A 24,967-nucleotide genomic window follows, 5' to 3' on the forward strand; every position below is an offset into this window, starting at 1 on the left:
CGCTGTTATTTTACAACTGCTTAAAACTAAAATTAGGCTTTGGGCTGGTTTTAAAGGGTGGTTTGCATGTTTAAAGCTCTGTGCACATCGAAGCTGTCACTTACACAGGCACGAGATGACTTGACACACACAGGTACCAGTCTTGTCCTCCCACCACATCAAAAGGTGTCCTGTGCAGTTGTAGCAGAGCGGTCAGACAAACGGCTCACACCACCGCAAGCTGCTCTCTTGCTTTGTAGACTGTCTTCCATTCGCTCGCCCTCTCCAAACTCTCTTGATGCCATAACTGTCTTGTACTGTGAAAATGGGCTGTTGTGGTTTTTGCAGGTGCTGTTGGGAAGCAGCAGGGGGTTGGGGTGGTACTGAGCATTGGATTTCTTTTTGATGTATTATCTCATTAAAAGAATGGGAACATACCATTATAAAAATAGTGCTTTATAATGGGGTTTCATTTTTGTAAGAGACAATGCAGCTCCTTCAGAACACTGTAATCCCATTAATACCAAGACATCTTAAATGTGTGTGTATATATATATTTAAAAAATACAGAGAGATACATATTGAGAGCTTGCTTATACTGTTTACAGGATACAATGTGTATCTCACCAGATATTTTTCGGTGAAGGTTGTGCTTTCTGATTGCCTTTAACTCATGGTCTACTGTGTCAAATACCTCTGTAAAGACCCATGTAGCTGGTCACGAGACTTGGCTTATACTAACTCAACCTCCTACCACTATATAGTGTTCACAAGGTGCTTGGTCTTTAGCCAGGCTGCTTGCAAGTCTGCTGCTTTCCTGTGCTCACTGTATGCTGCTGTTTTCAGAGCTTGTAACACTTACCTCTTTTCCTTGTGGAGGCAGGTAATTCATCCTTTAAGGAGCAATGTGTCCTACCCTGCTTTTTCTTAGGACCATTTCTGCTGGCCAAAAGGTGCTGTAGAAGGAAATGCTGCTTGTTTGCTGTGCCTCTGCCCCCGGGCCAGAGCCCTGGCCCTTCCATAGGTATTTAGAACACTTAAGCTGAAGGTTGTCTGTTTCCCTTCACAGAAAGGTGCTGGATATCATCTGGATTTGTTCTGGGTGGCCATTCTGATGATCATATGCTCCTTTATGGGTCTGCCTTGGTATGTTGCTGCTACCGTGATCTCCATTGCTCATATTGACAGCTTGAAGATGGAGACGGAAACTTCAGCCCCTGGAGAACAGCCCAAGTTTTTGGGAGTGAGGTATGTCAAACCAAAAAGACTTTGCCTTGTTTGTCTTCAAAGATCAGTTTGTACTACAAATGATCTTGCTTTGAGCAGGACACTTGCAGAGGTTCAGGGGGAATATTCTTAGATTTGCTGTAAATCTTCAGATCAGCTTGTACTTCCTTACAGCTTTTTTTGTCCACAGAGGATATATTCAGGTAGAAGTTTAGCTGGTGTAGCCCTTTTGCAAATACTCTTTCTTGAAAAGGAAGAAAATTGTTGTACTATGTGCATGCCTGTAGACAGGGGAGAGCCTGTGCAAACGTGTGGTATCAAAGGGAGGAAAGGAAGGAAACTTTGCACCAGAGTTTAGACCATTTCTTGGTCTGCTTTGGACATGCACGTTGAAGTAACCACAAAATACACAAAGCTTTACAGAGTGAGCTCTGGTGCCCATGGGATGCTGCAAAGTTGTCATGAAGAATTTCATGCTGCTTTCTTCATTTTTCCAAACCTGTCTGTGAGATTTAGCAGTGCAGGTCTCTGGCAATTCTTTGGACAAATCCCCGTGTAACTCCTCAAAAGTTTATTTGGCCAGATCAGACACAGTTTTCCATGTTTTGAGAAAGGAGATAAATTTACTGCAGATTTCTTTGTCCATGGAAATCAGATAGGCATTCATTAGCAAACATAATGTTAAAAAATGTAAACCTGCCATGCCTAGAGCAATCACCCCTACTTAATCAAGCAATTTTTCCTGTGTTTGGTTGCCTCAATTAAGTGGTTTGAAGTACTTTCAACAGGAGCACTTCTGGAAATCAGGCCACTTGTTCAGGTGACTAAATAGAAATTTAATGGCCTAACTTTCAGTACTCTTCAGTACTCTGAAATATTACTGGCAAAAGTATTTCTGGATGTAGGGAGCAGCTGTGGGTGCTGATGAAGGCATGTGTTCAGCACCCCATGAAAGCCTGAACCATTTATCCAACTGCTGGCGTGCTGTGACCAGGACTCAGAATATGCTGCTGATCTAAGAATGGAGAGCTAATGATTTATTACCTATGTGCATGCTCTAAACACTGCCTTGCAGAGGATTTGGATTGCTAGTTAACGGTTTCTAATGTTTAACATGTAAACACACTCCTTACTCAGTAGCAGTACTCTGTTGATCCACAAACAGCAGATCTAAGGTGGCATATAAAAACTGATGTGGTGTTTGAAAAAAGAGGTGTATGAGGCTTGGTCAGGATCAAGATACCTGCCTGATGCCATTGGCTTGTAATTGCCAGTCTGCTTGGAAAATGTGGATGCAAAAATGAGTTGTCAGGCTTCATGTTTATTTTGAGTACTCTGAGAGGGGAAGAAAAAAATGGGTGAAAGCTGAAGCCATCCTGCTCACCCAGTGATTTTGTTTCAGGGAGCAGAGAGTCACTGGAGTAATTGTTTTCATTCTGACCGGTGTGTCTGTCTTCATGGCCCCTATCCTAAAGGTAAGGACATAATTTTTTCTGCTTCCTTCTGCTCACACAGTCCAAGTAGGGCCACAGCAACTGTCAGGCTATTTTTGTGCTCCTAAAAAGGCTCATCATGAAAGTATGGAAAGGAAATTAGTGAGAATTACTGATGCAGTTTTACGGTTTTTGGAAGCTTAAATACAAACCTTTTGGAAGGAAAAAATAACATCATTGTAGTGTGCTAGACAGTAATAGTGATAAACTTCAGGGCTGGTGGTCTTGGGGGCTGTGGGCTTTTTTCACTTTAAGATTTTTCTTCCATGTTTGCATGAAATTAAGTTTTATTTTGCACTCATACTTATGTGATGCCCATGTTTTATGGAAAATGTATTGTGGATAAAGCTCTAGAGCCTACTGGTGGCATGATGGAAGGGTGGCTGGCAATGTGATGAAGTTGCTGTGTGGAGGATACAGATTAAGAGATGGATATGTAGTTTTAAAAGTACATTTGTATTTATTTGAGTGTCCACACATCTTAGCACATATACCTGAAGAAAATCTTCATTTGATGCTTGCTCAAAGACTGTGTGCATGGCCCACTGAGAGGAGGGGTTTTTGATAAGAGAGAAAATGCAGAACTGGTGGCGATCAGCAGAGCCTACCGCTGATGGTTTTAATCCATGGGTAATTTTGGCCAAAAATCTTTGTGACCATTGCCACTGCTGTAGCGGAGCTGTACCCTGCCTGGTGCAGCTGCCAAGGCACACAGCTCAGCAGTGCAAGGCTCTGGCAGCTTGCCTTGCTTTAAAAAAAAAAGCCAGCACAACAATCAAATTTTCACTCCTTTAGGCTCAATCTTCCTAAAATAGCACATCCCTTATCACTCAGAAGCAATGCACAGCTCAGCAGTATGGAAAATGCATTTCTGGAGGAAGCAGTGCAATTAAATGTGATTTCTTAATCTGAATTTTTTTTCTTGTGAGTTTATCCAAGGTTCTGGACAGACGTGCTGCTGATACATCATTTAATCTAGGCAGATAGCTATTTTCCAAGACCTGAAAATTTGTGGGCACGTGGCCACAGAGAAATGCATCCTTTGTGGATCATCAGATTGTAGAACGAAACTGGAAAATCTGCTTATCCATGTCTTGTGGAGGATACTGTCTGCTCTGGGGATGATGATTTAAGTGGCGCCAAGTGCAGGCATACTGCACAACCGGAGATGTCAGCTGCAGAAGTCCATCTCCATGGATCTGTAGACTGATGATACAAGCAGAAGACATCAAAACAATAATATACGTACTGAAACAGTGGCACCATGCATCATGAGTCTGTGATGAAGCAGACGGATGTCTGGAGAAGCATTTCTGGAGGAGGCGAATGAGGTTTTGGTCATGAGGAGGTTGGAAGCCATGGGGGCTGTGAGGCACAGTTAGGTGTGAGCCTGAAGGGGGGGAGGTAGGCAGAGAGTAATGATGCTGCCTGTGTTTAAATTGGAGAAATTGGCTTTACAAAGTCAGTGTGTTCCTATCCGTGTTTTCTAAGGTTGTTTTTACAACTAGTAAATTTTTGTTTCTTGGTAACAGTTTCCTTCTCTGCACAAAGAGGCCTCTCCTTGCCCTTAATGCCTGATTGTAATAATTCTGTTTGGTAGCTCATGTGACCTTTCTCTGCAAGATCTCTTCCTCTATTCCACTGGGGTCTATTATTTCCCCTGTTATTGCTTCATTCATTAATTATTTGTCCGTGTTTCCCCTAAGAACACTTATGGGGGAAGATCCTCACGGGAGGACGCCTGAGGATAAATCGGCACGCTCCTCGCCCACGTGCCAGCGAGAAGTACCTGGCAGCGTTTCAGGACCTTTAACAAACTCCAGTGGCAGGGTCTTCTGCTCAAGAGAACTGCTTTGCTAAATGCATTGCAGAACATTAAAGTCTTCTCATGCCAGTGGCAAATTGAACACTAATGATCCCAAATTCAATAAATCCACAGAATAATCTCATCTTTGTTTTTGTGGGTTTTGCAGTGTTTGTGCTGGTTTTGAACATCACTGATGTTTCTGCTCAGCTATGGCAGATCTCCACAGAAACATCCTCGGCCCTGCTAGGATAATGACAGACACTTTCCTATAAAAACATCTTCAATTCTGTTGGCTAGCAGCAGGTTTGCTCAGAGTGCCTAAGCCAGCAACCCCACAGTTAGTGAATACTTTGCCAAAAGAAAGTCTTCCAAAGTGAAAGTGTTGCTTGCTATCTGCAGGATAATGTACTGAAGTTTCACCTAGGGATGATTTCCAGGATTAATTATATCCTGGAATGGTGAAATAATATTTGGATGTTTTTCTTTTTTTTAAAAAAAAAAAAAAAAACAACAGAAAGAAATAGGAGAGGAAAAGAGCAATGAACTAGAAAGCTAAACTCTGGAAGCCTCCTACCCAACTTGCTGGAGGCAATATTATCTTGTCTGGTCTAATCCCTCAGATCCAGTGAGGGCTTTGAATCCCTTGGACACCCACAGCTATGTGAACCACACACCGGCTCTCTGTCCCTCCCCACAATGGTGCACAGTGACGGCAGACCAATGAACCCGGACTGCGGAAAAAACATTTGGCTTTTAATGTGAAATATCAACGCAACTCACTCAAGAAAGCAAATAAATCCAACAGAAGGATGAATTAGCAATCAAGAAGATCACAGAAGGTGATAGGGAATGAGACTCAGGGGAGGAAAGGGAAAAATGTAGTCTGGGAAGCTTTGGTCTCAGATGGCACATGACCTGGTGACTTTGGTGCTCACATGCCCCAAGTGAAATGCATGCACTCAGGACTGAGGCATCCAGGGATATGTGCATGACACTATGTTTCTGATCCAGTAAACAACGAATAATGTGGCAGGGAATACAATAAAACACGAATGACTGCCACGTTATTTGCCTTTTTAATGAGTTTCATGCACGGGTTGAAAGACAATGTTCCTCCAGCAGCAGTGCTGGCCTCATCAGAGCCATGACTGTGCTGTGGCTGCCGTTCAGTGGCAGCTGCCTGTCACTGCACGAAGGCATTCCTTTGGTAGAATTCTTTCCGTCCTTCTTGGGTTCAGATAAAATCACACAAAGGCTATTATACAGCTCCTGCCTTTGATTTGTGCCCAAGTATTTCCATTTATGGTGGGCCATGCTGGCTGCACATGGTTTTGTTGCAGGGCTGAGGAGTGCTTCCCCCTCTTGGCAACCATGTGGTGGCTTTTGCCATTGAGGAAAGCTTTGTGCTTCAGGCTGGAGGGGCAGATACTTGTTCTGGGAAGCATGTGTGTTGTTACCATGTGTCTTCCTCCCTGCTGAAGGAAGATGTCCCAGATGGCAGGACCACTGATGGAGGAATGGGCAGCGCTTAGCACTTGAGGGAGCAGAAACTGATGTTTGAAAGGACAGTTTCTGGAAGTGGAGAAAGTAACTCATGGTCCTGTATTTTTGAATAGTTACGGATTAATGTGCGTGAAAGATGGAGCAATCAGAGATTTGTTTGGCATGACTGTCATGGCTGAGGGTGGTACTCAAGAGCAGAACCTTTCCAGCTGGATCTCCACAGATGGATACCACAGGACCATGATGACTTTTCTTCTTCTCTATCTTCTTCTTCTAGTCTCACCGAAAACCAAGAGGTGAAAAGCAGTTTGAATCTTACTGGAACATGTTTACCAGTAAGGATAAGGATTGCTGGCTTTATTACTCTGCATTATCCACCTGTAGGTGCAACCTGAGTTGACAACAGGCTAAGAATGATGTCCCCCCATGTGTTAATGGTGTGTTGTATGGGGGGAGGTTGTTGATTCAGTTTCTCCTGCTCTTCCCCCCACAGTTCATTCCCATGCCTGTGCTCTACGGTGTCTTCCTCTACATGGGTGTTGCTTCCCTTAACGGCGTGCAGGTGAGTCTCTCCATCTCCTCCTCCAGAAGATGGCAATCATTAGCCAGTGCAGTGTTTCTTTCACAGCCCTCTGGCCTGTTCCTTCTCCTTTACCGCCTCCTTTTCCTTCCAAGACACCCAGGGAAGGTAGCAACCATTTACAAACATTGACACAGCCTGGCTGAACTGAGATTGAGACCAAAGGGGAGCAAACTGCTTGGTGGGAGAGCAGCCAAACCTGGGCCTCATAAGTGATCAGGGGTGCTTTGCGATGACCTGGGGTCCATTTTTCCCTCCACCCCAGCTCAGCGATGCTGAGGGCAGGGTATGCTTGCAGAGGTCCCAGGCTCACTCCCAGGATGGTTCAGGGCATCTGTTGCAGAGGGAAAGGAAGCTGATTTATGGCAGCAGGGTTATCCTGCAGTGTTAACGAGTGGGAACATTGCTGTTTGCCGGAGAGGGGAAGCCAAGCCTCTTTTCTTTGTTGTTGAGGAAATATTACGTAAGGAGCCTTTTGCACAGCACAGTGTCTGTCATTGGCCCTAGGAAGCTGGAAGTGGTTTTGTTGTTTTCTGGCACCCTATTAATTGTGGCCTTTCTTTTTAGCTCTTGGCTGTGCTCTAACGGGAAAAGACTGCCTGTTCTCTGAGCACCATGAGAATTTCCTTGGGTATTCTTTAAAATGGCCCCAGCTTTCATTCACTGGTGTGAGACCAATCTGGTCTCAGCAGTGGGCATCAAGCCCACGTTCGGGCAGGGGACAACGAGGGGATTGTAATGTTCACCCTGGGTTGGTTCTCCTGGAGGGGATTTCCCCTGCTTCCCAGCCCAGGTGGTCAGGGGACTGGGCAGCTTGTTTTCCCCTGATCAAGGATGTTTTTCAGTTGATGAGAAATCCTGATTTTGGTTTAACTCCAAGTCCATCCGGTCCAGCACAAGGCAAGGGACTCTGCCGGAAAAGCTGCCCATGTTCCTCACCCCTCAGTTAGGTGCCTTTCTGTTCTCTAGTAACATGATGTCTGCCCTCACCTCTGTTCACCTCTTCTCCCAATTCTGGAAAAAAACACCATTGTTTTTAAATGCTGAATGTCTTTCCTTGACAGGAGCAGGGCAGGGGAGGGTGGCAGATGTGACACAGAGTTTAATGCTGACCACAGTTTGGGCATTCATCTTGTTTTCTCTGTTTTGCGGGTAATGAAGTGCTCCCTTCAAGAGAAAATGCCCGGTGTCCACAGCCACAGGAGATCAGGCCCATTTTTTTTAAGCCAGTGGAACATTTTCCACTGACACCTTAATTCCTTGCTTTACACACTGATCACCAGAGCACATGGGGTCCTGCTTCTTAAAATAAAGGCACCTTAGGGCTTGCTTTGAGAGATGTTTCACTCCTGTGTCTCTGTTTAATTGCCAGATATAGTGTAGACCTAGGACCTTCACTTGAGACAACTGAGTTAACGTGTTTAGCCCACTGTGCATTAAGCACAAGTCAGTCAGGAGAGAGGAGTTGTGCTGGCTTTTCTGCTGGGTTTCTTTGATGGAAGGAAAGCAAGGTCGCACTTCATAGTGTAATAATGCTTTTGTATCTCCCTTATGGTATCCTGCATTTCATTTAAGTGTCTTTTTCTTTTTCTTTTCAGTTCATGGATCGTCTGAAGCTTCTTTTGATGCCTCTAAAGCACCAGCCGGACTTTATTTACTTGCGTCACGTCCCACTGCGCAGGGTCCATCTGTTCACCTTCCTGCAGGTGGTGTGCCTGGCCCTCCTCTGGATCCTCAAGTCGACTGTGGCTGCTATCATATTCCCTGTCATGGTAGGTGACGGTCTCCTTCACATCCCTCCCTTTTGCAGCCTGTGCCTTCCACACATGGTCATTCCCTCCCATAAACAGGCTAATCCAACCTCCTCCTGTCAAATCCCTAGCTCCGGGCTCTGCCTCCATTCATGGCACTGATGTAAGACTGCACAGGGTCAGTGTTGCTGTGGCTGCCTTTACGTAAATCCTCTGGAGGAAAACGAGCCTGGAAAGTTAATTTTTTTCCGGAAAGGTGTAGTTAGCTTTGGCAGTTCCTGGTCAAATCTAACCTGCCAGGGTTAGATTTGCTGTGTTTTCTCCCTGAGCTGCATGAACAGATGAGAGGTGCATTGTTCTCCTTTCTTAGTCCACACTATTACTTTACAGAAAATATCTCCCTTGCTTTTAAATAGCACAAATTAACAAAACCAAGAATTAGGCACACTGCTAAGAGGTGTGCCAAAGGAAGAGAAAGGATTAGCTAAATCAAGAGAAAAAAAAAAGAATGTCTTTTTCCTTGAACTGGAGTGAAAAAACAGTAATGTTGATCCACATGTTTTACATCAGAGGATGATATGTAAGTTTGTAGGATGCATGTCCTCTTTCTAATAATGTATGTCAGAATCATGTTAAAACTTATTTTGGATGTTCAGGGGTAAAATACTCATCACACAGAAGAACTGTTTCTTAAATATACACTGTGCAGTCAGCCTGGTACAGTATTTCTACATCAAGGAAGGGTAACAGCAAAACAGCTTTCTGTGCATTTAGATTATTACTAGAGCTATAGACACTATTAGGCACCAAATAAAAAAAACCCCAAGTGTTAAGGGCAGTTTGTATGGACACTTTGCCTTGGGCATTGAAACCTGTGACCATGGATCTGAAATGAGGGAGCACGGAGTAGATCCTTCTCCACCTTCATGCCTGACCTGTAGCTTAGCTGGAACAGCAGGGAGGAGAGTGGCCATAGGGCCAAATGGATCGAGTGTGGATCCAATAGGACCATAGCTGCATGTCCAGAGATTCTGCTGAGTCTGGTCTCTGGTTTGGAGATGGGTCAGACTGCTGCAAAGTCAAAGCTTTATGAAACTCATTTAAGAAATCTGGGCCCAGTGTCACCTGGTTTCAGGTTTATGGACCAGTAAAATATCAGTTGTGGGTGCAGTTATGAGATACAGTGCTTATTTAAGGGAGAGAGGGAGAGAAAGCAGAAAACAGAATGAGGACAGGCATTTCTTCTCTCATGCTGGTGAAATGAGACAAGAAAAGGTGATGCAACTAAAAAAATCCTTTAAATGTTCTTGCTGGGACACATGCTCATATAGACAGACATAAAAAAATCAGCAGTTCCCACTGACACACCATTCCATTGCATTTTCATGGCTATGTTGTACTGCTGTTGAAAGCTAAATCTAAGATCTGGACACTCTTTTCCAATAATGGAGAGAATCTGAGTGAACCCTAAAGTCTGCTGAAGCTTGTTATAATGATGCAAACTCAGTGAAGGTACAGTCACAGCTTAGACGTAGCTGGATCTGATGACAAAACCTCAATTATTTGCATTCCTGAACAAAAAGTCTGCAAACTTCCAATTTGTGAAGATTCGTCCAATAGCCAAACCTCTGTTTATTTGAAGGTAAAGCACTTTTAATACAGAGTTCATTCATAGTGGGATAATCATGGGTGTCTACATGGCATCTTGCCACCCCCTGAGTAATTTCTCACTTCTGTAATCATATCTTAAGTTACGCAAGTCAGAGCTTGAGATCCTTTCCTCAGAATTGTTTGTGCAATTGATCATTGTTGCTCACAACAAACTCTTCATCTTAAAGTCTTAAGTTGTCGGGAATGGGTTATACATTTTAGTAGCCAAGTCAAGCTTTCGTCTGTTGGTGTACTCGTGGTATTAAACCCAGCATTGATGTAAACAAGTATTTCAGACGTGTCCCTTTTTTTTTTTTCCTGATGCCTTTGATTTGCAGTCTTGCACAGAAAAAGCTTTTCCTCCAGGTCCATGCAGCCACAACCCTAGTAAACTTCATTCTGCAAACTCTGAGGGTACAGTTCGGCCTTTGTCTAATTCCTCACATCTGGGGAAGTGGTGGGAATGAAAGTAAAGACAGTTACTCAGGCTGTCCCTGTGAGCCTACATATGTAGGCTGAATCCAAAACCAAATTAAAATACTCGTATTTTGTCTGCTTGTTATTTTGCATTATATCTTTCAGTTGGATGTTAAAGATGACCTTTGTCTCTACATGACTATTAAGTGATTATGTACTTTTTTCTGTATGTTGTTCCTGTTTATTCTGACATGAAGCAGTCATGGTTCAGACTTACAAGTTGATACAGATACCCCAGGCTGTTCACCTTGTTCTCTTTATGTTCATTTACAACCAGAATTAAAGTGCGTGGGATTAAGAAGCAGCATCAAGAGGAATGCACAGTGTTCCCAATTAAAAAGCTGTGATTGAGAAGTCCCTCTCTGTCTTTTCAGATCCTGGCACTTGTGGCAGTCAGAAAAGCCATGGACTACCTCTTCTCCCAGCATGACTTAAGCTTTCTTGATGACGTCATTCCAGAAAAGGACAAGAAAAAGAAAGAGGATGAGAAGAAGAAGAAAAAGAAGAAGGGCAGTATGGACAGTGACAATGATGATGTAAGGAGCTTTCTGCTCTTGTCAAATTACTAATTTCTAGCTACCTAATCCTGGGGGTTGGTCCATGCCCATCCCCAGCTCTGGGGACTTCCCAGCCTCTTTTGAAGCTGACCGGCTCAGTCTTTTGCTGCTGCAGCAAATCAGCCCCAAACAAAACTTGTTTTCTACATTGCCTTCCCTTTCCCAGATGCCACCAGCCCATGGTAGGTGGTACTTGCATTGCCAAGAATGAAATAACACTTTCCACAGGAGCACTAGATGCCTGCTGAGATGTCCCTTTGCTAGAACGCCTTTCATGACCTTGCCTTGTTCATCTTTACCTCCATCACCTTTCTCTCCCATCATTGTCTTTTACATTTTAGGTGGAGAATGGATTTTGCCAGCAGCTCTGTTACTTCTGAATATATTCTGGTTTTCTTTTTTGATATTTTTTTACTTAGCCTTTTTAAAAGCACAAAAAAGTGTGACTTGCCATATTACAGGAAAGACTACTTTCTGTTGATAATACTTACGACCTAAATCTTTTCAAAGCATACATGCCCTTCTGCAGTATGCTCTTTGGTCCTATCTCAGTTTGCAGCATGATGTAAAACAATGAAATGTAGCTGCTTATGTCATTACTAAGCGCGGTGACCTGACTAGACTAGATCCATGTGCCTTAGACTGTTCTATTTTTTACTATACATAAAGAAATGTAGTCCTCGTGCCTTTAAACATTCTCAAGCATGAACTCAAATACTGTAAATTTATATTGAACTGCTAAACACACTGGTTATATAGCACTTTGTATAGTAAGTGTGAACTGCCTTTGGAGAGCTGGCTGCCTTGGTCAGCATTACCTTTTAAAATGTGAAAAGGGAGCTAGGCTTTAATAATTTTAGGCTACATGAAGAGTACTAAGCACAGTGTCACTTGTTCTGCTCATGTAACTGTCCAGGGTTCATGAAGAAGTGCACATATATATAGTGCAGGTAGAGGTAAGATCACCTGAAGTGGGAAAAAAATCCGGTTTTAACACAGCAGGAGAAACAAATGAGAAGGGATTGGGATTGCACTCTGTGAGGAGGCTGGCAGCAGGAAAGGTCAAGTGGCCCTTTCTTGAGCACTCCTGCCCAGGTCACTGCCCTGCAGCCCCCAAATTTGGAACTGCAGCCTGGTGCAGTCTGCCAGAGTTGGTCTGCTTGCTCTTGGGCCTCCTTAGTTGATATGAAATGGGTAACAGTGACCTCCCTGAGAAGGAGCTGCTGGGTCAGTGTGTCTGCCAGGAGAGCTTCTTGCAGCAAAGGCCAAAGGTGCCCCCACTGCCACCAAACCAGTGGGTGCTGTGGAGTGGTTGTGCCTCGCTGTGTGTTTGGAGGGTTTCTGCTAGGTATTGTCTGCATCCTTTCTTCACAGAGCAGATCTACCAAATCAGCCCTCCTTGTGCATTAGATAATGCATCTGGTGTCTTCAAGAGGAAAATGGCAGCTCCAGGAGTTCCCCCAGACCATCCCAATTCCTGATTTTGATCAAGGTTGAGAAGACAGAAAAGTCAATCCCTGTCCTGATGAAGGACAAACTAGAATCCGAGTCCTTTATGTGAGAGCTATACAACACCTTTGCAGATCTGTGTTAGAGGCAAGAAAGTCAGGCTATTGTAATGAGAAAGTATGCAAAGGCCTTTCTATATAGAATATATGCTGTCAAAAGTAGAGCATGTAACACTGCAAGAGACAGAACTAGGAATTTCTTAAGTGAGGGTGCAGCATTGTGGGAGGTAGCCTGGATCCACACCTTGTTAAATGAAGCTGAACCCCAGCTGGGGAGACTGGCTCTTGTGTCAGACAGCAAGCTCTGCTTTCCCGTCATTCCTCCAGTTCCGAGGAGGCCAAGGGTGAGGGTTTCCTTCAGCAGATAACTTCGTGCAAACTGAAATGAGAGAAAACGCCCTACCACAAATAGTCAACAGAGGTTTGACTCCATCCCCTCCTCTTGACTGATTTGAATCCATCAGCCATGGCTCCTGTATTTCCAATGTTTTAAGCCACCTGCTCTCTTCTCAGTCTTTTCATGAATTTCGGGTACAGTGATTGATCCAATGGCTAAGAGAATTTATACAAAATGTTGGTTCTTAACTCTTCTTCTTGGTTTTGGGGTTTTTTTTCAGCACTTGCTTTAACCAGCTTCCTGAATGAAAAGCACTTAGCATTATTGGTTTGATTATTTTCACCCTTTCCCTTCCAGAAATACATCCCCACAGAGTCCTGTGGGATTTGGTGACCAATACACTGATCAGAGTTCAGCAAAGAGGATTGCTGGGCATTGCTAGTGCAGGTTGTGTTAGATGAATGAGTACAGCAAAACATGTCATTATTGGAGCCTGCTCTCAGCACTAGTTAGAACTCACCTAGTCCTCACTGGGGGTTTGCTCGCAATCAGGGCCAGCAAAAAAGGAGCTGCAAAGAAACATTTTTGGTAATCTCAGCATTTTTTTTTCCAGCTTGTCTTTACAAAGTATGAATTAGTGCAACTAATTGCTGCGTTTGCCTAACAGAAACTCAAGCGCCTTAGTTTTCTCTCCAATTTTATGTCCAAAAATGTATGATCTGAGAAAGGACAGAAATTTTTTTCTATAAAAATATTGAGCTCACCTGTTTAGTTTCAGAGTGCTGTGTAATGGTCTCTTTTCCCCTTTGGGGCATTTTTGCCAACTGCAGATACTTTCTGTCTCTCTGTTCATTGTAGATGGTGAAGTTTAATGTAGATCTTGAACATCAGCATTGCTGTTCTGCAGAACTCTTAAATATATTTATTAGCACTGAAATGGTGATATGTTGGAAGGGTTACCCAGCTCTTATTCTCTGCTTACAGCATGACCCCAAGTGGATGGGGATTTTGGGATGACTTCATTGTCTCAGTGCTTTCCTGCAGAATTATCTTTATTTGAGCTATGCTTATCCCTCAGCCTTGTAAAATTACCCCTGAGGAAACATTTTGCTATTGGAGTATGAAATACTGCACTGGATGTCACTTCTGGTAAAAAATAATTGAAAAATTATAGTAATAATAATGCGGTGAGAGCGGATCTCTGACCTCTGTAATGTTTTCCTGCCCTGAGTTGAAGGTCTCACTCCCTCCACCCCAGTGTTATCCTCAGTGTGGTGTCTAGTTCTCTCCAGGAAGAAAGATGTGTTAATGTTTCTGGCGAGTATCACCTTACTTCCTTTGCCAAATTACGCAATATCAGCCTTTCCTTGATTATGAGAAGTTACTTTTATTTTAAAAAAGCAAAACCATTCCAAGTACCCTTTACTAAGTGTAAGCAGGTGGATTATTGAAGCCAGTGGGGTATAAATCATGCTGGTACCCAAACTCCAGGGGACCCCGTGTACAGCTTTTCTCTGCACTTGTGCCTCTACTTGACCAGTTTGCTGTTTCTCCTGTCTGTCTGGAAGTATTGAATTCTTACAAGGGCACTGGATTTAATGAACTCTTTTACTATAAATAGAGATGTAATTGAGAATGGGTTTGACCTGACTTAAATAAAAGGGGGAGTTCAGTCAGTCCAGCTTAAGGAACCTGTGCTATATCATGTCTGGCCCTTGTTCTCATAGAGCAATTGGAAAGAAAAAAAGTGGTTTTACAGAAATCACAACAGGACAACAACAGGACAAAATGTAAGCTTTCATGGAACCCAGTGCCCTGCAATTTCTGCCTACAAATGCATTTTCCACCTGTATGTCCTGCAGCCAACTCCAAGCTGAATTGATATTTTCTTATAAGCTAGTGGCAAAGAAACTGGTGAGGTGGTGGAAGGGGAAGATACCAACTACATAAGATTATTCTTTCCATCTGTTTTACTTCCATAGTATGAAGGAAGAGGGAAGGTTGACTACAGTGGGGAACCGGTGGAAACCAGCAGGCAACTAAGATGGATGATGCTTTTTTATTTTTTTCTTCTTTTCTTTTCCTCATTCCTACAGAAACTATATGAAGGATAATTTTAATTTGTGGGAGACGATAAGAGAGAGAGCAATGAAAATATTCTAAGACCTTGTACACGTTTCTTTCACAGTCTGACTGCCCCTACTCAGAAAAAGTCCCAAGTATTAAAATACCAATGGACATCATGGAGCAGGAACCTTTCCTAAGTGATAGCAAACCTGCTGACAGTGAGTAGAATTAACCTCTTGCATGTCTGCTTGACTCTGACTTGCAGTACAAATATATATATATCTTCAGAGTGATTAAAAAAAAACAAACAAGAGCTTTCCTTTTACTTGACAAGTACTTTTTCTTGTTATTTTGGGGTTTTTTTATCTTTTTTTTAATTTCCAGGCCTCTGATTAATGACAGATTTTGCTGTTGTGAGCTTTTTTCTTTGCTCGTTATAAAATTGGTGTTGTTCCTTCTGGTGCCTCCAGCTTAAGTGCTTTTATCCTGCTATTAACAGGTCTCTTGGCCACTCACTCTCTCCTCCTCTCTTTTCTGACCTTTGCTGTTTTGTGTTGACTGTGCTGATGGTTTGATTTTTTTTTTTCCTCTGAGACTAGTTTTCTGGATTTGCATCATGTCTAAACTGCATCGATGTCCTGTTACTGTTTGTTTCCTTAGGTCCCAAACAGTGGCAAAAATCAGTGTTTAAAAGAATAAATGTGTATTGATCCACGTTGTCCATTAAACTGACAAGGCAGTAATCAGTTGACTATTAACATATTTGTCTTCTTAGGTGATTTGCGTTTGTGCTGTTCTGCTTCTTTTTAATTTCTTATGTTAATATCTGTAATTGGTTGTTATGATCTTAATTTTCAGTCATTTTCAATTTTCATATTCTAGTCTTTTAAGTGAGGAATCAAGAATAACAACTGACCTGAACTTTTCTGCCTTTGCACTGACTGTTTAAAATGCTATGAGCAGTGGTTGCCATCTGGAGATAAATAAGCTGTTTTGTCATGAGACAGGAGGGGAGAAATATGAATGATAGTAATAAATTACTACTGCTGCAAGACTTGTGTTTTCTAGAAGTAGGACCTAAAACTGCAGCTCTTTAGATCGTTAAACTATCATTTGAGTTTAAGAGCTGGTACCTAAGTCCCTTGCCTTTCAGTGGCATTTAGATACCTTAGGCAATCCTAAGCATTGCTCTGTGGTTTTTAGATAAAGGAACACTTGGAGATTGGCATTATAAAACAAAGCCAAAGACAAAGAGACGTTTCCCTGGCTAGTTATTTTCAGTGTTTTGCTTGTAAGGAAAAGGAAAGGAGCAAAATTAGTCTCAGACAACCAAACAAATCCTTCTCATTTTTCTGTGAAAACACCCTGATGTGCTGAAAACAAATTATATCCTAAATGTTGTTACACAGGATTTTATGATCAGATGTACTGTTTTCAACAACCTTAAGGCTGATAGAGTTAAGGAAAAGTTATTTCTGCTGCAAACCTGTTTGCTGGAATGCCCTTTGAGACAACACAGGGTAGATCACCCCTGAGCTGAGCAGTAGTTGTTTTGCGTATTTGTACATTTTTATAATCCAGTTATTGATTTGCTGTTATTTAATTAGAATCAACGTAAAGAAAAAAATTCTAAAAAAAAAAGTTTGTGGGCTAGAAAAAGTAGCTAGAATCCAGCAACACTGTGGTATTCTTCTTGAATATAACTGTGTTCTGCGATTCAAAGTATATTCCTAATAATGCTACTAACATTACCTTTCCTTTTAGCAATAGCAAGAACAAGATTATTATTAACAGAGAGTACACTTCCCCACAAAAGGAAAGGCATTACAGGCAACAAGCCACCTATTTTCTTGCAAGGTGTTTGAGTGCACCAGTGAGGATCACAGGGTAACTAAAGAGGGGTAGATAAAAGGTAAGTGTCAAGACCTAAAGGTGGTGAAAGTCTTGGGAAATGAGTCTTTTGCTCATGTTAGCAGTTCAAGGGTTTTTATCTTGGAGGAGAGAGTGAGAAATTGAGTATTTTTATTTGCAAGCTGTGAAATTCATCTGGCAGGCAGCAGTAAAAAAGCACTGCCAAACAGATGAGAGTATACTGGGGAAACTGAAGCTGGGTTTGAGAAGCCATCAGTGCTGCAGGCAGTGACAAACAGGACTTTCTTCCCTTCCCAACAGGAGAAAAATCACCAACATTCCTTGAACGCCATACGTCGTGCTGATACAATTCCTTTCCTTCAGTCATACACCATGCCAAGGTAAGCACCCAAAAAATGCATTTTATAATGATTCCTCAAAAGCATCTTAGTTACCCTACAGTATACCAAAAAGCAACAAGGCAAAGTTTCTGTCCCCCTATAGGAAAATCTTCAAAAGCTCTTTGAGAAAATTCCCTATGTAGGGTTGCAGCATCCCAAGTTGACTACCAATGCGGCCTTGCGGTGCTTGGGATGGGGAGTGGAGAGCCTGTGGGCTCCACTGGCTTTGGTTAGGACCCCAGCTGCAGTACTGGTGGCTTGTTTTGGGCCTAAACCAGAAGAAAGATGCAGAGTAACTGGGAAGAGTCCAGAAAGCACTTCTACAGGGGAAAAATTAAATTAATTGGGATTGTTTAGCCTTAAAAAGAAAAAAAAAAAAAAGAGAAGATTGGTGTTATGTTTTCCTTCAGCCATTTAAGAAGATGTTGCAAAGAGGAAGTAATCCATTTTCCCATGTCTGTGGTGGAAAATAGAGTTAATAATAACCTTAAATTACAGCAAGGAAGAGTTAAGTAACAGTTTCTCAAAGCTCAGTCCCTTGGGGCCACCTTGGACTTCCCAGTGCCAGGAGTCGGATCTAGACCAAGGCAGCAGTAGTCCTCTGAAATATCAAAGAAGTATTTACACTTCCCAGTGTTAGAGGATGTGTGAAGTTAATCTCAATGGCTGCAAACAGATTATTTCAAAGGCAGTGTATGAGTGTTGCCACAACTTGGTGGGAAGCACAAGTGCTGGATACTTGGAGCTCCTCAGTCAGTGGTGTTGGTGGTTTTACCTCCTGACATGAGCAGTCTGAGATCAACTCATTAAAATTATCTTAAGTGATGTATGAGTCTTATCTTGAGACCCACTCTATATTACCACTGCCTGCCAAGGTTATTTACTTGGTATCTGTATATTGCCATTTCAGAAAGCTGTATTGTATGAGCTAATGCAAAGAACCAATACTGGGAGTCAAGCATTTGGTCCGTTTCTGGATGTGACACCGCCTGTTGGGTGTCCCACTAAGTCCCAGTTTACACAAGTTGCCCCTCTTGTTTTGTTTGTAAGATACTGATTTTCTTTTGCAAGTTGTAGATTATTTTTTCTTTTCGGGATTTAGTTGCTGGGAAGCTGTGCTAGCAGAAGTCCTGAGCACGGCAGACCATGTTAAGAATGGCTGGGAAGCTTGGAGGTTGTTCCCACACTTACCTTGTCTGTCTTTTTCTTTGCAGCCCTCCACGAACTCCAGTAAAAGTTGTGCCTCAAATTAGAATAGAACTTGAGCCTGAAGACAGTGGTTATTTCTGGAGGAGCAAGGGAACAGAAACTACTTTGTAATTTGTCTGTCAAATCTTTTATGGAATTTATTTTGTCACTAGCCAAATACTAAAATGCTCTCTGCTCCCCACCTGCATAGGTAAATGAGATGCCCCATGGTGCCCCTCCACCCTTGCCCATGCAGATCTCCTCTTGATCCCTCCTCACCCAGTTTTCCCGCACTGACCAAGACTTGTTTTGCCTTCTCTGTTGCTTCGACATGCACGCACCTCTCTCATTTACAAGCAGAGGGCGGAAGTTTTAAGGATATCATATTGTACCTGTGGGAGATGCCAGAGGAACTGGCATTACATAGTTGTGAATCAGTGTTTCTTTGTTTGTCTGTTTGTTGTCTGGCAGAACAAAACTGACCTCCAGGCTAATTCGATGTCTTGCTTACACTGCTCAAAGATGCTGGAAAGTGCTGCTAATACTAACTTGCTCTTAAAGCCTGTACTTGCAGTTAACACAGGAAGGAAAAGGAAAAGGTACTTCACTCCCAGCACAGACAAACCATTGCCATCGTTGTAGCATGTGTTTTGAAATGTCCCTTTCCTATGCAATTTTTTTTTAAAGAAACACTTTAATGGACTTAATCCGTCAGGTACATTGAAGAGTGTTATTTTCCTAGATTATTTTGTTTAAATTATGGGGGCCTAACCTATGACTTTTTTTGTCAATTTTTTTAACCTTTTTTTAATTACTGTAAAGAAAAATGAATTTTTCCTGCAGCAGGAAACATATAGTTATGAGTAGTTCTACCTCTTATTTCTAGATGCCAGGCTTTCTGTAAAAAATGTATTGTACCATATATAATGTGATTTTTACAAAAAAAATAAAAAAACACACACAAAACAAAACACAAAACCACAACACCATACCACAATCTCCAGGACATGGCATAGGGCTGGATCAGTTTGATTAACACCTTCTACTCTGAAGCATCTGTTTTAATTAATGTTATTTTATTTTATTTTTAAATAAGTAATTAACTTTACTATGAAGGAGATGGGATGTAACTTAAATTTCTTGTGATCTAGGAAGAGTCTTAAATGTAATGTCGGTAGGCAAAATACTGACTGGCTACCGACATCAGTGGACAGATGCTGATTGTATTCATGTTGTTGATTTCCGACATGGTATTGTTTGAATTATTTCTTTCGAGACATCGGTGTGTGCACGTGTGTGTATGTGTATACGTGAGAAGACACCAGGTGTGCTTCAGGCACAGTGACGACACAGTGGAGTAGAAAGACGGCTAAAGATGGCCTACTGGGATGTTCATCCCAACGCTTATGTTCACCAGGCTTGCAAACATCGGCATCCTCTAGCATCCCACATCTGTTTACCATAATCTATGGGATTTACCCCAAATCTTGACTGCTTGATCCTAGACTCACCTGTCTGTACATGGTGATGCATCAGTACAAAGCAGGCTAGTCCTGGGCATGCCCAGCCTTTTGGTTTTAAACCAAGCAAGCCAATATCACCTTGGGAGAGATGATTTTCTCTCTGTAACCTGTATGCACATGTACTTGTGTGTGCATGTAAACATGCATTTGGGAAATTGGGCTTCACCAAGACGTTTCTTTGATGAAATGTGAGGACTACACATAACACACTAAAAGCTTCATCGAAAAAAAAAAAAACAGCCTGGCTATAAGGGCTTAATTCCCCAATGGAGAAAAATTCTGCCGCAGAGGACAGGCACGTTGCGGCTGCTTTTGTCCTTGCGAAACCAAAGTCCATGTTGGTTAAGTAAACAGAATTTCATGATGGTGCTGAGACCTTATATGCCAAATTTTAGCATCTACTCGCTCATAGTAGCCGTATCGGCAATGGGAAGTGCAGAATAGGGCTATTCTTTTCCTTCCCAGATAGACTGTAGAAGCAGCTGGCCACCTTACTTTCCCTACAGCTCTTTGGTTAAAGAATGAGTTGATAGAGACCCTGATAGTTTGAGCTTGATCTCCTGCAGAAGGACAGTGGAGCTGCAGAGGCACCTGCACCACACACACACGTGCACACACCTCCGTACATTCCCCCACTCGATCTTGAGGATCTCGGTTTCAGCTTCCATGAAATGTGTGTTGATTCTCAGATCAACAGTCCGGGAACCCAGCCCAAATCTGCTTCTGAAAGGCTGGGGAAACATCAGAAATGGCCAGAAAAGGAGCGACTCTGTGATCCCTTCCGCTGCTGGGCCTCACTAGCTGGAGGACGGATAAGCTGGGAAGTGCAATGCCAGCTTCAACCAACAGTTCCCATCCCTTGGTCAGCACAAGTCCATAGCTCCCAAAGGGGAAACGGACTCGAGTGTCACCTCCAGAGTACACGGGAGCTGCTTGTGCTTTGCCTGGACCTTTCATTTGTCAGGATCCCAATAACGGATGGAGAAAAGATAGAACCAGATGAATGGAGGGAAGTGGCTTCCCTGCTCCCGGTAGGCTTTGTGGGCAGGGCACTGCACCCACGCACACACAGGCTCCTGTCTACTGGCACCTGGGGAGGGGATATGTCACCACAAAAATGAGGTCTTCCACTTTTGAACCATGTTAAATGTACTTGAAATGTATTGACTGCTGATCTAGATCTTTCTCTCTCTTTTTTTTTTATTTTAATTTTTTTATTTTAACCCAAGGGAGCTGTTGTACAGAGGGCGGCGTTACTGAAGGGATGGGACAAAGGTTTCTGTAACTTTCCATGAAAAACACACAACTCTGGTGACAGGGGATGGACATGTTTCCTTTCCTGGTGCCTGACACTAGCACTTCATTGGAGGTTGTGTCTCTTTTGTTGTTTTTTTCCTTTAAAAAATAAAACCACAAAGAGAGCAACCAAGAGTTCTGCTGGCATCAGGAGTCAGCAGGCAGGGAAGAGAATCAGAATTCAGTCAGAACTGGGTATTTTATAGGAAAAGCCTGGGTGAGCACTTCTGGGAGTAGGTGTGGAGACAGACCCAAAGCTCTTTGAAATCAGAGGCGGGCATCAAGAAGTGAACTTCCCAGAGCAAAACCATGCCAGTTCCCAGCTCATGGTGGGACCCAGTGTCAGCCACCCAGCTGCAGCCAGCTTTGTCCTAGACCTGGGAACATGGTGGCCATCTGCCTCTGTAGCCCACGCTTATTTGTCATCGTGGCCGTTACATCTTTGTATTTTTTTGGTTTTTTTGAATCAACACGCACTTTCAGATACTTTTGTTATTGTTTTTAATTCTTGTAAGTCTATGTGTTTTGGAGGAAAGAATAAAAAATTAGTATAAAATGAAGTGGATCAAGATGGTGGAACAAAAAGGAAAAAAGCAGAAAACATTTCAATATATTAAAATGATTTTTTTTCCAGTAATATAAAACATGAAATTCCTTATAACATTATAGTATTTTACAGTTTTATGAAGCTTTCTATTGTGACTTTTATGGAATCAAAAGATGAAGATGATGAAATATTTTAGCATTTATATTTTTCAAAATTAAATGTATACTGAAAATAAAGTAACTTTATGCATTTATTGGAGAGTTTGTGTGTTTGTTTTTCCTCATTACATTCTCAAGTCTTGTTTGAATTGAGATCCTCGTATCAGTGTTTTTGTAATCATGATTTCCAAGGGAAGATGCTTAGTGACTCTCTGGAGGAAGAGGATGCTTAGGAAAGGTCTAGCAAATACATGTAAAAAATGTAGGGGAAGTCTCTTAACAAATCACAGAGGGATTTATGATATATGGCTGTAAAAGTGAGTTTTAATGACATACTCTTTCTTGAAATAATATATTGAAGCTTTTTGAGGAGTGAAATACAACTTGTTCACAAAAAAAAGGTGAAGAGACCCGAGTCTCATCTCCGTAAGTCAACAGGTACCAGGTAGTGACAGAAGGCGGCAGCCAGGTACAAATCCCAGCCCCAAATCAGCTTTTTTCTTGGTGGGTCCTTTATTGGCCCATTCCTCACTGTGCACCACACTGGCAGAAGGCTGCAAAGAGAAGTGGAGCATGACAAGAAAAAGGTGCTGGTGGAGATGTAGGCGCCTTCACTGACCCCACTAAAGGTGGTTTTGTGATGCAGAGAAGGCCCTTGAGGAGTTTGATGCCACAGGACACTGAATCCAACCTAGATTTAGACAAAATTGTGAAATATGTCTCCAGTAACAGGGATGCTTCCCCTTGCACCCCAAATCCAAGGACTGTGGTCACTGTGGTGGTGCCAGGAGCTTGGTCCTGGGCAGTGGTGGGAGATGGGGCTGGGACATCTCCTGTTCCCACTCCCATCAAGCATACACCTCCATCAAGCCAGCTAAAACACATCACTTGGGACTGGCATAGAAAACATTCTGTGCAGGTTAAGTTGCCTTATGGAAATGGCCTCTGTTGAGGACACACTGCCCTTCTCCCTGAGCAGGCAGGGGTTGTGCTCCTGGCCTTTCAAAATCTGCCCACAGGATTGATTTCTTTCCCTATCATAGGTGAGGGTCTGGCCCACTGTGGCCCCCTGGGGCTCACCAGCACCCCCTATTTCACATGTTCCAGGGGCAGCGGGGAGGGATGCTTCCTGGCTGCCATACATGTGCAGGGATGACTTCTGGTGGTAGCTCAACATGGCCAACACTATCAAGACAAAGAGCAGGGTTGGAAAATGATGAAAATCCTCAGCAAAGTTCGCTGCCAACAACAGTGAGCCATGTGGTACATTTGACACGCTGGAGGGACAGGATGCCATCCAGAGGGACCTTGACAGGCTGGAGAGGTGGGCCTGTGTGAACTTCATGAAGTTCAACATGGCCAAGTGCAAGATCCTGCACATGGGTCATGGCAATCCCAAGCACAAATACAGGCTGGCAATGAGTGCACTGAGATGGCTAAGGCCAACTGTAGGAGTTTCAATCAGGCCAAATGCCGGGGGCTGCCCTTGGGCCACAACAACCCCCAGCAGCGCTACAGGCTTGGGGAGGAGTGGCTGGAGAGCTGCCAGTCAGAGAGGGACCTGGGGGTACTGATTGACAGCGGCTGAACAGGAGCCAGCAGTGTGCCCGGGTGGCCAAGAAGGCCAATGGCATCCTGGCTTGTGTCAGCAATAGCGTGGCCAGCAGGGACAGGGAAGGGATCTGACCCCTGTACTCGGCACTGGTGAGGCCGCACCTCGATTTCTGTGTTCAGTTTTGGGCCCCTCACTACAAAAAGGACATTGAATGACTCGAGCGTGTGCAGAGAAGGGCAACGAAGCTGGTGCGGGGTCTGGAGCACAGGTCGTACGGGGAGCGGCTGAGGGAACTGGGGGTGTTTAGTCTGGAGAAGAGGAGGCTGAGGGGAGACCTCATCGCCCTCTACAGCTCCCTGAAAGGAGGGTGCAGAGAGCTGGGGATGAGCCTCTTTAACCAAGTAACAAGCGATAGGACAAGAAGTAATGGCCTCAAATTGTGCCAGGGAAGGTTTAGACTGGATATTAGGAAGCATTTCTTTACAGAAGGGGTTGTTGGGCATTGGAATGGGCTGCCCAGGTTGGTGGTGGAGTCCCCATCCCTGGAGGTGTTTAAGAGTCGGGTCGACATAGTGCTGAGGGATCTGGTGTAGTTGGGAACTGTCAGTGTTAGGTTAATGGTTGGACTGGATGATCTTCAAGGTCTTTTCCAACCTAGACGATTCTGAGATCAGCTCTGCAGAGAAGGACTTGGGGATATTGGTGGGTGGAAAAGTGACTATGAGCCAGCAATGCATGCTTGCAGTCCAGAAAGCCAACTGTATCCTGGGCTGCATCAAGAGAAGTGTGGCCAGTGGGTCAAGGGAGGGGATTCTCCCCCTCTACTCCACCCTCATGAGACCCCACCTGCAGTGCTGTGTCCAGCTCTGGGGCCCCCAACATAAGAAGGAGACAGACCTGCTTGAGCAGGTCCAGAGGAGGCTACGAAGATGATCAGGGGACTGGAGCAGCTCCCTTATGAGGACAGGCTGAGAGAGTTGGGGTTTTCAACATGGAGAGGAGAAGGCTCTGGGGAGACCTTATAGCGGCCTTCCAGTACTTAAAGGGGGCTACAGGAAAGGTGGGGAGGGACTCCTTATCAGGGGGTGTAGGGATAGGATGAGGGTTAACAGTTTTAAAATAAAAGAGGGTAGACTTAGATTAGCTATAAGGAAGTAATTCTTTCCTGTGAGGGTGGTGAGACACTGTCACAGGTTGCCCAGAGCAGCTGTGGCTGCCCCCTCCCTGGCAGTGTTCCAGGCCAGGTTGGACAGGGCTTGGAGCAACCTGGGCTGGGGGAAGGTGTCCCTGCCTATGGCAGGGGGGTTGGAACCAGATGATCTTTAATGTCCCTTCCAACCCAAACCATTCTGTGATTCTATGACAACCACTAGAGAAACCCTTGGCTACTATTTCATTGGGATGTGGTGGGAAAGGGGTGAGCCCCCACCAGCACCTGTGTTCAGGGTCTGCATTTGGGGCCTCAAGAGCCTCAGCACCATGGGGCTGTCAAGGGACCAGGGCAGCCTGCCA

At 43.6% G+C, this 24,967-nt stretch overlaps 1 protein-coding gene across 10 annotated transcripts in view; it reads left to right on the top strand.

The window, feature by feature from the left end:
- Positions 1-20,166, top strand: part of SLC4A4 (solute carrier family 4 member 4) — a 231,478-nt gene extending 211,312 nt beyond the window's left edge. For 7 of the 10 annotated variants that reach the window (XM_074905331.1, XM_074905328.1, XM_074905330.1 and 4 more), the window contains 7 exons: positions 1,049-1,227; positions 2,609-2,681; positions 6,503-6,571; positions 8,188-8,361; positions 10,842-11,003; positions 17,109-17,188; positions 18,403-20,166. In XM_074905331.1, coding sequence (XP_074761432.1) covers positions 1,049-1,227; positions 2,609-2,681; positions 6,503-6,571; positions 8,188-8,361; positions 10,842-11,003; positions 17,109-17,188; positions 18,403-18,508 — 843 coding nt within the window. In that variant the 3' untranslated portion in view covers positions 18,509-20,166. Of the gene's footprint in view, positions 1-1,048; positions 1,228-2,608; positions 2,682-6,502; positions 6,572-8,187; positions 8,362-10,841; positions 11,004-15,057; positions 15,155-17,108; positions 17,189-18,402 lie in introns of all 10 variants that reach the window. The other 3 variants (XM_074905327.1, XM_074905333.1, XM_074905334.1) reach the window with 1 other exon arrangement.
- Positions 20,167-24,967: the final 4,801 nt, after the last annotated feature.

This window comes from Athene noctua, chromosome 4, assembly GCF_965140245.1.
Source record: "Athene noctua chromosome 4, bAthNoc1.hap1.1, whole genome shotgun sequence".
Classification (NCBI taxonomy): domain Eukaryota; kingdom Metazoa; phylum Chordata; class Aves; order Strigiformes; family Strigidae; genus Athene; species Athene noctua.